We start from the raw sequence: 14712 nt of genomic DNA, 5'->3' as shown, positions 1-14712 counted from the left end.
CGAGGAATAGCCGAGACAACAATGTTACGATGAAGTAACCAAGAAAACAACTTAAAAGAGGAAGTAACGAAAATAACAACGTTACGACGAAGTAACGGAAGAAACAACGTTAAAGATGAAGTAGCCGAGAAAACAACGTTAAGAGGAACTAACGGAGGAAACAACGTTACGAGGATGTAACGGAAGAAACAACGTTACGAGGAAGTAAAAGAGAAAACAACGTTACAAGGAAGTAACGGAAGAAACAACGTTACGAGGAAGTAACAGAGAAAACAACGTTACAAGGAAGTAGCGGAGGAAACAACGTTACAGCCAACAGGAAGTAAAAGAGAAAACAACGTTACGAGGAAGTAGCGGAGGAAACAACGATACAGCCAACAGGAAGTAAAAGACGCTCACACATCTTGATCAACGTACCCAGAGTCTCCACGATGGGGAGTTTTTTGATGATGGCTCTCTTCTTCACCATGCGCATCACACCGAGCGCCAGCGTCACCGTCACCACGATCGGTAAACCTTCAGGGATCGCCGCCACCGCCAGACTGAAGGAGAGGAGAACAATCAATATGTAATGGTGGGCTTTGTACTAAGAGATTCCCCTCTGTGTTTTCAAACAAATCGCAAAAAACAAATCTGCAAACGTTTCCCCATAGCAACGAATAGGAAATCGACGTAAACTGAGCTCAAAATCATCCAACTTTGAGGTCATACTGCTTCACAATACTTTAACGGAGAAATACGATTTAAAGTTGAAACATCTCTCCACACTCTCAACTTTGTTGGACTGAAATGTTTTTTTGACAGATTGAACGGTTTTCCTAAAATCCCAGTTTAAGTGTGTTTCAGATTCTATAATGGCTGTGAATGGGACGGAATGTTCAGAGTGATGACATCATCCCTAGAGTGTAAAGGGCTTTAAAAACTCCTGAAAAAAAGATCTTAAACCTGCTCTAAATCCCATAATATTCACTCTTTTCACATAATCTTAGATGATTTCAGTAGCAACGTTAGTCAGCGTTATCTCGAGGTCTTCATTATATCAAATCGACGCACAAATCTGGCCCAAAAGTGCCCTTGAGTGACAAAAACTCCAACTGCCTCGCCCATTGACAGGTCACCACGGTAACCCTGTTGCTGGGCAGACTGGGGTGACATCATCAGAGCAGAGAAGAAGATTGATTTTTCTAACAGTTAAGAATAAAAATGAAGATGTAAAAATAAGATCAGAAACATAATAGATACAAAACAAATTACAATTGGGCACATTGTGTGTAATATAGAGTCTTTATGAATATACAGTATATTGACGTAGAGATCCAGCTACCTGACTCCGATGGTGAACATGTCGAGGAGCTTCTTCCCCTGCAGCCAGCCCACCAGCATGATCACTCCTGCACACAATATAAAACAACTTTACACACACAATATAAAACAACTTTACACACACAATATAAAACAACTTTACACACAACACATTATTTACTCTATTATTTATAATGCGGAGGCGCTCTATCCCGGGTGGAATTGGGTTTTGTAGATCCACTTTAGAATCAAAATTAAAAGATTAATTAAGAAAATAAAATAAAAATGTATTTATACGAACATAAGAAGTAAAAAATGTGCAATAAAATATATTTAATTGGACAAAAAAAGTATGTAAAAATGTGAAGTTTACGTAAAAATTACCAATAAAAGATCTAAATAAATACAAATATATTTTATTCTGAATATAAGTAAAAAGATAATAATTTGCAATAAATTAATATTAAATAAAATAAACACAATTATATAATATTAAAAACTTAAAGAATGTGTAAAAAAATTATCAAATTAAATAAAAATATTTATATTAAATGTCCAATAAAATGTCCAATAAAATAAATAAATGTACATCAACCTAAGAAGTTAAAGTAAAATGTCCAATAAAAGATAAAGATATTTGTATAAACATAAGGAGTTGAAGTGAGCGAGTGCAGATTGAACTACAGTTTGTATTTAATATTTAAATGAAGGTTCAAACACTGGGTACTCAAAAAGAAACACACCAATGATCCCGAAGGAGTAGAGCGACAGCTGCTTCCCCAGCAGGTCCATGCTCTTCTGCAGCGGGGTTTTAGGAGCCTGGAAACAAATGAATCACAGAATTTAATAAAGTGTTCACGAGCCGGTGCAACTACTAAAACTGTTGCCTATTAGTGGTAATGAAGATAAAACAAATTATAAGTAAGTTGAGATTGTTTTGTCAACGAATCACAATATTTTGTACCTCTTTTTATGCTTACGAATTAAGATCAAGTGAATGTGTAACTATAAATAATAATAATAATAATACACTTTATTTATACAGCACCTCTCATGCTTGACGCAGCCCAAAGTGCTTTACAGAGTATGACAGGAAATGACCAAAACAACGTTAAGAGTAAGCGACGGAATAAACAATGTTACGAGGAAGTAGCCGAGAAACAACGTTACGATGAAGTAACCGAGAAAACAACGTTACGAGGAAGTAACCGAGAAAACAACGTTACGATGAAGTAACCAAGAAAACAACGTTATGAGGACGTAACCGAGAAAACAACGTTACGAGGAAGTAACCGAGAAAACAACGTTACGATGAAGTAACCGAGAAAACAACGTTATGAGGAAGAAACCGAGAAAACAATGTTACGATGAAGTAACCGAGAAAACAACATTACGATGAAGTAACCGAGAAAACAACGTTACGATGAAGTAACAGAAAAACAACGTTGCGATGAAGTAACCAAGAAAACAACGTTATGAGGAAGAAACCGAGAAAAACAACGTTACGATGAAGTAACGGAGAAAACAACGTAAAAGAGGAAGTAACCGAGAAAACAACGTTACGATGAAGTAACCGAAAAACAACGTTACGATGAAGTAACCGAGAAACAACCTTAAGATGATGTAACGGAATAAACAACGTTAAAGATGAAGTAGCCGAGAAATAACGTTGTGAGGAATTAACCGAGAAAANACGTTTCTGATAGGGCCGTGGGTCCACATTTCAGATATTACGTCATATCGGACGCAAATCTGCCCAAATCTCTAAAAACGGGGGAACAACGGAGCTGATCCAGATTTGCGTCCGATATGACGTAATATCTGAAATGTGGACCCACGGCCCTATCAGAAACGTTGCTATCAGAAACAATGCCCGACTGTTTTGGACGTAATATGGTCGGTGTTTACATTAGCATCGCTAACACTCAGAGCTAACCTGTACTGGAGAGCATGTGTGTGAAGAAGCAGGAAGTAAAAAGGAACTCACCTTGTGGTATAACCGGCAAGAGAGAAAGCCTTTGAGCTCCATACTGTTTCAGAGAGAATCCTTGATAATCCATGATATGGCGTTTCATCACGGCAGTATTTAGTTTAGACAGTAGCTGCTGGGTCCCGCATAAGCTCCGCCCCCTCTTATTGAAATGTTTTCAGTCAAAAAAAAAAAGCTTTATACCCCGAATCAGCACTTTAGAAACAGGAAGTGAAATAGAGGGATATGAGGCATGGCTAGAATGGGTGATCTGTTTGGTATTTTGAGCAAAACACTTCATAGACATGTTTTTTATATATTTGTATATATCTGAGACCTATGCTATTGCCTAAAAATAGCATGATAGGTGACCTTTAATATTAACTGTTTTTAAGAGCTTATCAAAACTCTTTTTTTAAATCCTTTATACAATTTCATCCAAGGTCAATTCGGCAAATAATGTCTACTCCTTCTAGGTTTTGGTTTCATTGGTGTTCCATCTTATAAGTGTGTTATCTTTCTGTTGTTTCTACAGTCTCATAAAATGGCGTGGCCTTTCCTGGAGCCGGTGGATCCTCACGACGCTCCGGATTATTATCGCGTCATCAAGGAGCCCATGGGTAAGAACTGGATCACAGACATTATCATGAGTTCCTTAAACCTGGAAAACAAATGTCCAAAGCAACAAACCTCTCCTGACCGGATGAAATGCTCAAAATAACAAGAAAACCTCCATGCTGTTCATTTCACGTTATGAATAATCTAGAAAATGTAATCACGTAAATCTCCGTCCCCTCGTAGACTTCTCCACGATGGAGACGCGTCTGCAGAAGCGACATTACCAGAAGCTCACGGAGATCGTGGCGGACGTGACCAAAATCTTCGATAACTGTCGCTACTACAACCCCAACGACACGCCCTTCTTCCAGTGTGCCGAGGTGCTGGAGGCCTTCTTCGTTCAGAAGCTCAAAGGCTTCAAAGCCAGCAGGTAAAAACATGTGCTGAACATCTGGGTCTCTCTCCCTCCATGACATCATTCACTTTTAACCCTTTGTTTACCACCGGCATGCGCAGGACGTTGATCCACCTGGAGATCAAAGAGTATATGGAGTCACTGCTGCTCGGCTCAAACCTACAGAGCTGACATTAGACCGATTTCAAACCCAGATAATAAAATATAATTATAATAACACTCAGAATACTTATTTCTCTTTATACTTAATAACATGAAGTCCTAGTACTAGAAGGGGTTAAATGCACATGTCACTATGTGTGACCATTGAAGAGGCTTTCATCCTCTAATTCTACATTCAATTAAAGTAAAAATACGCCATAAAGACTAAACAATATATTTATATAAACATCAGACAATAAGTTAAAATGTCTAAAAATAAATACAATTAAATTATGTTTATAAATATAAGAATTTTAAGGAAAATAAGAACTTTAAAATAAAAATATGTATATATTTATATAAATAAAATGTAGTAAGAATTTCCGATAAAAGATTAATTTAGAATAGAAAATGTCCAATAATTAAGATATACATGGAAAATGTTCATTAACATAAGAAGCTAGTTTAAGAATAAGCAATAAAATATATTTAGAAAAACATTAGATTTTCAAGTTAAATGTCCAATAAAAGATAAAATGGGACCGAAATATGTCGGAGCCTTTCTGTCCATTAGGTCTTCACCGATGTGTGTACCGTGTATTGTGTGTGTACCGTGTATTGTGTGTGTACCGTGTATTGTGTGTGTACCGTGTATTGTGTGTGTACCGTGTATTGTGTGTGTACCATGTGTACCGTGTGTGTACCGTGTATTGTGTGTGTATCGTGTGTATCATGTGTCACGTTGCATTTGTGTGTGTTCACCTTTGCTGCATGCCTTTTTGATTTACGCCATCCCATTCTCTCTTTTCTTACAGATTGTCAGATTCTTAAAGTAGCTGCAGTCTGGACTGGATGCTGGCCTCTATATATAAAAACAATAACTTAAGGAAACCACACACACAAACACACCAATGTGCTTTCATGTAAACGCCGGCAATTTCACATTTTTGGGAATATAATAATCAGTTTAATCAGAAAATGCAATCAAGGGACCTTTTCTTCTCATTATTTCCTCCAATCTGGCCTTTTCTCAACAATAACTCACGTCTTAATCAGGATTTGAAATGCATTTATTGTATTTATTTTCTGAGCTTCAATAGATTATGTGTCCACCTTACGGGATATAAAACAAAAACCATATGTAAAGCTGCGTATTTTGTTATATAGAGATATTTATGAGAAGTTTTGTATGTTACATCCCCTTTGAGTTTGATTGAGCTGGTTGTTAAGATCTTGAATGTACATACTTTTTTATCATGTACAGCGGTTGTATGTTTGAATGTTTTAAACCAATCATTTTTAGATAGTATTATTTTAAAGAAAATACAAAGCGCTTCACAACCTCAGTTTGGAAGCTTTCCTCCCTAAATAAAGGCATTCCCAGATGTTTCCTCCCGCAGGATTCTCCGCTTCTGCATCTGCTGTGTTGTGTTTGTCGCGGAAATAAATATAAAAATCACGAAGGGCTCTCAACTCTCCCCTCTCTCCGCATCCTGTAGGTCTCATAACAACAAGCTACAGTGTTCCACGGTCTCTTAGAAAAAGCAGCGCACATTTCTCAAACAACAAAAAAAAATGCACTTGCCAGGAAAACGGCTATTTTTCTGAACTGTGTGACGGACTCTCGTGCTGCGTTCAGGGTCTGCGTTGACGCTCTGAAAGGGACCTTTTTTTTGGACCTGTGTTCATCGGTGGGACTGAACTGAGGAGCGTTCAGAAGACGGTTTACCTCGGAGAAAAGACTCTTTAAGGAGCTCTCATATTTCCATGTTTATTTTTTTTTTGGGATCTCAGTCTTTTCATTCTTTGTCTTTCTTGTTTAACAAAAGGCCATCCGAGATTTCCCACGAGAAATTTGAAGATTGACGAACAATAGCTGAGTTTTACTGAGCATCAAGTGTCTAAATTAGCCTTTTTTCCACTTTTTGTTTAGAAAGACGGTTGGACAGCAGTAGGTTTAACGTCTTCGACCTACTGATCGAACAGTTATAAGCTATTGTAAATGGATCGACTGACTCAGAAGGACGACTTGATTAATCTGAAGGTTTCTGCCCTGTTTGTAAAAAAAAAAAATGACTATAATTGTCCAATTTTCACCTGATTTCTTTTTCTTTTTTTGTATTACATCTGGAGAAATATTGATGTATATGGAACTTAATAAAATATAAAAGACTGATATCTTCCTTAATGTGTGAAAATGTTTTTTAAACTTGATTATAATAATAAAAAATGTCTGAATTTGGGGGATTGTTGCTTATAATTAATGAATGCATATATCTGGGCAAAAAATCCACATGAAAAGTCATGAGATAAAAACAGCAATTTGAGAAAAATCTGTACCACTTTACAATAAGACTACCCTTACATAGTTTGCATACATCAACACAGGCTCACTATTTGGCAAGATGACTAAGCCTTGGCTACTTAGCAACATAGACTAGCAAGAATCAACTCAGTGAACAACACAGGGTTCTTACTGTCATTAAAAACCTGGACAGGCCCTGGAGAAGTTCTGGAAAACAATATTTTTTCCCAAAGTTTTGGAAATGTAACTAAAGTTGCATCAAATATAATTTATATTTTATCTAATCGCCGAAATAGTAATACTATAATGATAATACATACTGTATCGTATAATAATGAAACGTAAAATAGCATTTAACTGTCGAGGTGTTTTGCTGGTGAGAGATTTGAGTTGCTTGAACCTAGTAATCCTATTTGATCTGTTTTAGATAGGCACAACATGTTTCATATGCAGACCTTATTTTGCTGTTCCATTTTAAAATAAACCATGTTCAGTGGTGCCGCTGAGAAAGAGTAATTGTTTTGGTCATGGAAAATTAGGTAAAGGTCATGGAGAAGTCAATGAAAATCATTGGTGAAAAAGTGTATGAACCATGACAACAGATACTGGCTGATGAAGGAGACGAAGTAAACTAAGTAGCCTATATAAGACTTAGCAACCTACAGATAAATGTGAGCTCACTATTTGGCAAGATGACTAAGCCTTATATTCGCTACCTAGCTTACTTCGTTTTCTTCATCTGCCCCCCTTCCATCTTGATGCTTCTTGGCATCTCTTTTTGACCATTTGTTTATGAGTTAGTAACATTTATAGTTGCCAAAAGGGAGCCTTATTGTAAAGTGTGAAACAAATCACCATTTGTTAATGAGTTACTACGTTTCTAATAAGGCTTAGCAATACAGATAAATGTGGGCTCACTATTTGGCAAGCAGCCGGTCACAGTTGCCCTTTTTATCTCGTCTTATAAAAGCTTATTAATTATTTACAACCTAATTAATAAATGAATTACAAACTATTCGTAACACTTTATAAGGGTAGTCTTATTGTAAAGCGGTACCCAAAAATCTGAGCTTTTGAGAAGAAAAAAAAAGATATATATAGTCAGCGTTATGAGACAAATGTCCAAATTATGAAATACAAAAGTCATAACGAGTAAAAAAGGTAGAAATGATGAGATTAAGAGTCAAAATGACACATATTTATGGGATAAAAAGTCAATCATGAGATCTAAAGTGGCAGTTATGAGGTAAAGAAAGTAATAAACACTGTCATAATGATGAGAACTGCGTAAAGATTTATAAAATAAGTAAAAACTATTAAATAAAAAATCAAATATAAGATTTAAAGTCAAAGTCACAAGATTTTGAAATGAAAAGAGGTTGAAATTATTAGATAGTCATAAATACGGGATAGTGAGGAGATAAAAAGGTCAATTATGAGATCTAACGTCATCATTACGAGATAGAAAAATCGAAATTATGAGATTAATCGAAATTATGAAGTAAAGAGTCATAATTATGGGATAAAATGTCAGTGTTAAGTGATGAAAAAAATCGAAATTATTAGATAAAAAGGTGTACCATGAGGTACCTTAAGTAGTAACAAAGAAACGTGTCGTTTTCTATTGTAAATGTACAAAAAAGTATTGACATTGTTCTATCTAGAATGTCTTCCATAGATTATTAGGACGGTTTGTCCCATGTATAAGTGTCATTCCATGAGGACCGAAATCCACAGATCTGGGATCAGCTCATCCGTCACAAGCATCCAATGAAAAACCAGAACGACTGTTAAAAACCGAGTCAGGATCAGTTTCCATGAAGTCTGATTCTGCCGCGCTACGGAGATATCGCGATACCCGCATTACGACACTTCCTGTTTGCTTCGAGATTTTTTCAAACGGACCAATGAGAAGAGGCGGCTGAATGCTTCTGCTCAAACGGACCAATCAGAGGGCTCAGTTTCAGTAATTTAAAGGTCTGTACAGCACTTTTCGAGTATTACAACCTCCGAGCGAGAGCCAGGTAAGAACGTGTCTCCTACTTATCAAGCTTTATTAAAAGAAATGTCATTTTATCCTTGAAAAAATACAGTTTTGCATACTTTTATGTGGTTTATTGACGATATTACCAACTGTAGCTGGCTGTCAGGGGTTTATTTTGGTGTCAATCCGTCCATATGCTTGACATGAGGCAGCTAAAAGTGATTTAACCTATATTTCTTTGCAGGAAAAACCACTTAAAACTTAATTTTTACTGCTGCTAAACTTCCCTGTCACCTGCAAACATGTCTGCTCCGTCATGTGAGAACGCCGACCGTCTGAACAAATTCAAGAACAAAGGCAAAGATGCCAATGTGAGTTTTATTTCTGCGACATTTTAGCTTCTTAATCCACATATTTGAAGTTTAAATGTGGCTTTCAATTGACCGTAAATGCAGGAGCTTCGACGCAGGAGGGTGGAGGTGAACGTGGAGCTCCGAAAGGCGAAGAAAGATGACCAGATGTTCAAAAAGAGAAATGTGGCAGTGTTTCCTGACGAGGCCACTTCCCCTCTTCAGGAGAGGACCCAGAACTGTCAGGTGAGCGTTTTAAAAACATATTTTAAAACAAATGAAACGTTAAATCTATTGTTCCAGCTGGTTTTACACGACTTAAATGTGGTTTTATATGCAGAGGATACAAGAAAACCGCATTTATAATGTTATAAAAAGCCAATAATGTAACTTTTCTTGTAGTTTAATCTTTGAAAATGAAGTGTATTCTGCTCTGTGCTTCTGATCTGAGATCTGTTAGTTGAGGAATGTAAGGGGTCGGTTTTAACACCACAGACCCCACCCTTAAATCACTTTAGCATGTACTGTATATGCATTCATGTCTTTGTGAAACTCCCTATATGTGTTTTTTTATTTAATCAACATTTTCAGCAGTCCTATTCAAAATGGTTGCCTACTTTCTTCTGCTGATTAGAATCAATCTGATAAAATGGAAACTTATGGTTTGATAACGTTAAACAGAGGGATAGGGATATTGTGCTTCACTGATAAAATGCTATTGTATTAGCATGGGGTGAACGGCATTATAATCTATTCTAACAAATATATATTCTTCTAAAAGTTGTTAAATTAAAATAGGCTGGGGATTTATGTCGTAGAAATACATAGACCTCCATAAATACTTTTTATTACATGTACGTTTTATCAAATTCTCAACCGCCTACTTGTGTCAGCTGTATCTACATCACTGCAGCCTAATGTATTCATGTGACCAAGAAACAAATTAGATAATGATAAGTAACATTACATGGGATTGTAACTTGGAGGCGTTCATGTTCACATACCCTCTTTGTTGTTGGCTGTATCTATCATGTTTCTAGACAATGTAGCTGCTAGGGGTTAGGAGAAAGAGTTGTTGTTGTTGGTTTTGATCTTCCCTGTATTGTCCTCCTGCCAGGCGTTCAGACAGTGGACGGTGGAGGAGATCCTCACTGGAGTGAACAGTGGAGACGCAGAGACTCAGCTGCAGGCCACTCAGGCAGCACGGTAACAACAAACACATTTATCATTATTATTATTATATATAAATAAAGGTGAGCGTTCAAGGTACACTGTGGAACTCTCTCCTTGTTGACACCCGCTCTGCAGAAGCTTCTTTTAAAACGACTGAAGACCTCTCTTTTTACTTTGGCTTTTGTTTCTACCTGAGAAGTGTGTGAACTCCCCCATAGTGATCAAGTCTGACAGTCTCACCTCCTCTCCTCTCACTCACCTCCTCTCCACTCACCTCCTCTCACTCACCTCCTCTCCTCTCACTCACCTCCTCTCCACTCACCTCCTCTCCTCTCACTCACCTCCTCTCCTCTCACTCACCTCCTCTCCTCTCACTCACCTCCTCTCCTCTCACTCACCTCCTCTCCTCTCACTCACCTCCTCTCCTCTCACTCACCTCCTCTCCTCTCACTCACCTCACCTCACTCAATCACCTCCTCTCCTCTCACTCACCTCCTCTCCTCTCCACTCACCTCCTCTCCTCTAACTCACCTCCTCTCCACTCACCTCCTCTCCTCTCACTCACCTCCTCTCCTCTCACTCACCTCCTCTCCTCTCCACTCACCTCCTCTCCTCTCACTCACCTCCTCTCCTCCACTCACCTCCTCTCCTCTCACTCACCTCCTCTCCTCTCACTCACCTCCTCTCCTCTCACTCACCTCCTCTCACTCACCTCCTCTCCTCTCACTCACCTCCTCTCCTCTAACTCACCTCCTCTCCACTCACCTCCTCTCCTCTCACTCACCTCCTCTCCTCTAACTCACCTCCTCTCACTCACCTCCTCTCCTCTAACTCACCTCCTCTCACTCACCTCCTCTCCTCTAACTCACCTCCTCTCCTCTAACTCACCTCCTTTCCTCTCACCTCCTCTCCTCTAACTCACCTCCTCTCCTCTAACTCACCTCCTCTCCCTCCTCCCCTCTCACTCACCTCATCTCTTCTCACTCTCCTCTCACTCACCTCCTCTCCTCTAACTCCTCTCCTCTAACTCCTCTCCTCTAACTCCTCTCCTCTAACTCCTCTCCTCTAACTCCTCTCCTCTCCTCTCACTCACCTCCTCTAACTCAACTCACCTCCTCTCACTCACCTCCTCTCCTCTAACTCAACTCACCTCCTCTCCTCTCACTCACCTCCTCTCCTCTAACTCCTCCCTCCTCTCCTCTAACTCCTCCCTCCTCTCTAACTCACCTCCTCCTCTCCTCTAACTCGCCTCCTCCTCTCCTCTAACTCGCCTCTCCTCTCCTCTCTCCTCACAGGAAGCTCCTCTCCTCTAACTCGCCTCTCCTCTAACTCGCCTCCTCCTCTCCTCTAACTCTCCTCTCCTCTCTCCTCACAGGAAGCTCCTCTCCCGGGAGAAGAACCCCCCGATCAACCAGCTGATCAGCGCGGGTCTCATCCCGAGGTTCGTGTCCTTCCTGAGCCTGGTGGATTGCCCCCCCATGCAGTTNGCACGATTTGGGGAAATAATCTAATTGTGATTTTTCTGACAGATATTGCGCCCCCGCAGCCCGAGCTACGAGTGAAAGAACTAAACTTACATGAAGCTTACGTTGGGTTGCTTTAAAGTCAAGCTTCAGTTTAAGACTCACCCTGTAATAGAAACATGTGATGGAGCATTACTAACCTGACTCAGATGGTTTCACCAAACCATCTAGGAGAGCTCCATTGGAAGCCATTTGGAAAAGTATTTCAAGTGATTGGATCAATCTGTCCATCATGGGCCACTTCTGATTGGTTAACAATGGCTGGTAACACACAAGAAAAACAAACCCCTTTTTTTTTTACAAAAAAAAGTAACTTCACAGTTTTACGACACTTTTTTTTTCTTGACTTGCAAAATTATCTTTTAAATTGACAAACATCATATGTGTAATTCGTGGCACAATTCAAACAGGATTGAAAGATGAATTTTCTCTCTCCATTGACTTCAATACATAATTTATCTGAAATAAGGTCCCATGGAGGTCCACCGGAAGGGGAGGGACTTCGCCTCTAGATAGATAGATCTTTAAAGAAAAACTGATTGTGAGATTTTTAAATGTGAACGAGATAAAAGTTCAGAATTATGATTTTTATTTTATTTTAAGTCAGAAAATATGACGATCATCATAATGATACATTGACTGTCCTCTCCCCCCTCAGACCCCCGCGCTGCGAGCCCTGGGGAACATCGTGACGGGGACAGACGAGCAGACGCAGGCGGTGCTGGACTCCGGAGCCCTCGCCATGTTCCCCGCTCTGCTGCGCCACAAGAAGGCCAACATCCAGAAGGAGGCGGCCTGGACGCTGTCCAACGTGACGGCCGGCAGGGACTGCCAGATCCAGGAGGTCATCGACGCCGGGCTCGTGCCCCTGCTGGTGGACGTGCTGCTCCGGGTACGTTTAGTTAAGGGTTTTTATTAAGCTCGTTATTGGTTGCTTCAGACTGAGCTACCTGCTGCCCTATTGTTTTTTTTAAATATGATAAAGAAGCATAAAACCGAAGTTCAAGATTGCAATTGTCATATGCACATAGCTAGTGATAACCATATGGCTCATCATCTCCATCTCTTTTCTCTGCAGGGTGACTATAAAACCCAGAAGGAGGCGGTGTGGGCCATCACGAACTTCACCAGCGGGGGGTCCGTGCAGCAGGTGGTCTACCTGGTGCAAGCCAACATCCTGGAGCCGCTGCTGAACCTCCTCTCCTCCAAGGACAGCAAGATCGTCCTCGTCATCCTGGATGCCATCACCAACATCTTCATGGTGAGTGTTTCCGAAACACAACAGTCTTTAAAAGATCTATAGAGTGGGATCTGAACTGACCCTGAAGGCAGCATCTCCTGGTCCAATGGGATTTCTCCCTGGGATTTTGGATTATGTCAGAAAATAATCTCTGTAACAAACGTTTATGATACTTACACGTTTTGTTCAGCAGGATCATCTCCACATATTAACACCACTTTAATATTTCTGAAGTAAAAAGCTAACGTTAAGCTATAAAGGAACTACAGCACGGTCACATGACTTCACGTCACCACCGCTAAGCTAAAGGTGGCTAATGTTGGGCTATAAAGGAACTACAGCACGGTCACATGACTTCACGTCACCACCGCTAAGCTAAAGGAGGCTAATGTTGGGCTATAAAGGAACTACAGCACGGTCACATGACTTCACGTCACCACTGCTAAGCTAAAGGAGGCTAATGTTGGGCTATAAAGGAACTACAGCACGGTCACATGACTTCACGTCACCACCGCTAAGCTAAAGGTGGCTAATGTTGGGCTATAAAGGAACTACAGCACGGTCACATGACTTCACGTCACCACCGCTAAGCTAAAGGAGGCTAATGTTGGGCGTGATGGCGTTTAGGCGTCTCATTTAAACACGTTGCCGCCGTTTTTTAATTCACCAGTAGGGTAGTATTTACGGACATTCTTTGGTAGAATTTTTAAAAATCTCTTCAGCTTGTGTTAACTACTGACATTATAGGATGACAACCAAAAATACATTCAACTAAACTAAAAATGACAACTAATTTCCGGGTTTTAGGAGTCCTTCCTGCAACATCGTGGCTCTGAAGTAACGTTTATGCATGTTTTCCTTCCAGGCTGGGGATAAAATCGGCGAGTCCGATAAGCTGAGTCTGATGGTCGAAGAGTGCGGAGGACTCGACAAGATCGAAGCTCTGCAGAATCACGAGAACGAGATGGTCTACAAAGCTTCCCTCAACCTGATCGAGAAATACTTCTCTGACGAGGTACGTCTCTTCTTCAAACTGATTTTAAACTGACCTTTTTTTAAACCTATGACTCGTCTTAACTTGATGTTTCTGTTGTTAAAGGACGAGGTGGTTCAGTCTGTGGTTCCCGAAGTGACCGATGACGGCTATGCGTTCCAGATCAGTGAAAACCAAAGCACAAGTTTCAACTTCTAGAGACTTTCTGATTTCCACTTCTTCTCTACACTTTACTGTACCCTCCTCTCCTGTTTGTCTCCATCTGTGGAGGTTCCTGTATGTGTTGTACATACTGTTTTAATGTGACAAAACATGACTGTAAATAAAGTTGTTTGTACCACTAGCAAGGGTTTTTGGTTTGTGTTTACTGACTTTTGTATTCATTCTATATATTTTCTTTTACTTGGGTTTACATATTATTATTTCATTTTAATATTTTGATTCTTCAGGGGGTCTGCGGGGTCTTAAAGTATTAAAAGTTGATAAATCAATTTAGTGAAAATTAAGGCTATTAAAGAGCATTTTCCAAGGTGTTTACATTTTGTAGCTTGTTTCCAATAAGTATATCCAGAGAGGTTGTATTCTACAGTCTGCCTGAATGTAATCATTGCGTAGGTGTGTAGTGTGATTCTGTGTAGTTTATTTATGGCATCCCGTTGGGTTTGACGTCATCTGAACAGGACATCGCACGCTCACTGCTTGATAGCGCGCTGAGCTCCGTTTACGCCGGTTGCTAAGCAACATCGTTATGGGGAAAT

At 39.8% G+C, this 14712-nt stretch overlaps 1 protein-coding gene across 1 annotated transcript in view; it reads left to right on the top strand.

Moving 5' to 3' along the window:
• Positions 1 to 14297, top strand: part of kpna2 (karyopherin alpha 2 (RAG cohort 1, importin alpha 1)) — a 21206-nt gene extending 6909 nt beyond the window's left edge. The window contains exons 3-6 of the mRNA XM_010768835.1: positions 12379 to 12612; positions 12799 to 12981; positions 13826 to 13975; positions 14060 to 14297. Of these exons, the coding sequence (XP_010767137.1) occupies positions 12379 to 12612; positions 12799 to 12981; positions 13826 to 13975; positions 14060 to 14152 (660 nt within the window). The 3' untranslated portion in view covers positions 14153 to 14297. The remainder of the gene's footprint in view (positions 1 to 12378; positions 12613 to 12798; positions 12982 to 13825; positions 13976 to 14059) is intronic.
• Positions 14298 to 14712: the final 415 nt, after the last annotated feature.

Source organism: Notothenia coriiceps, unplaced genomic scaffold (genome assembly GCF_000735185.1).
Source record: "Notothenia coriiceps isolate Sejong01 unplaced genomic scaffold, NC01 NC01_scaffold00006103, whole genome shotgun sequence".
Lineage (NCBI taxonomy): Eukaryota > Metazoa > Chordata > Actinopteri > Perciformes > Nototheniidae > Notothenia > Notothenia coriiceps.
The sequence above is the reverse complement of the archived record's forward strand: the minus strand, read 5'-3'. Positions and strand labels throughout refer to the sequence as shown.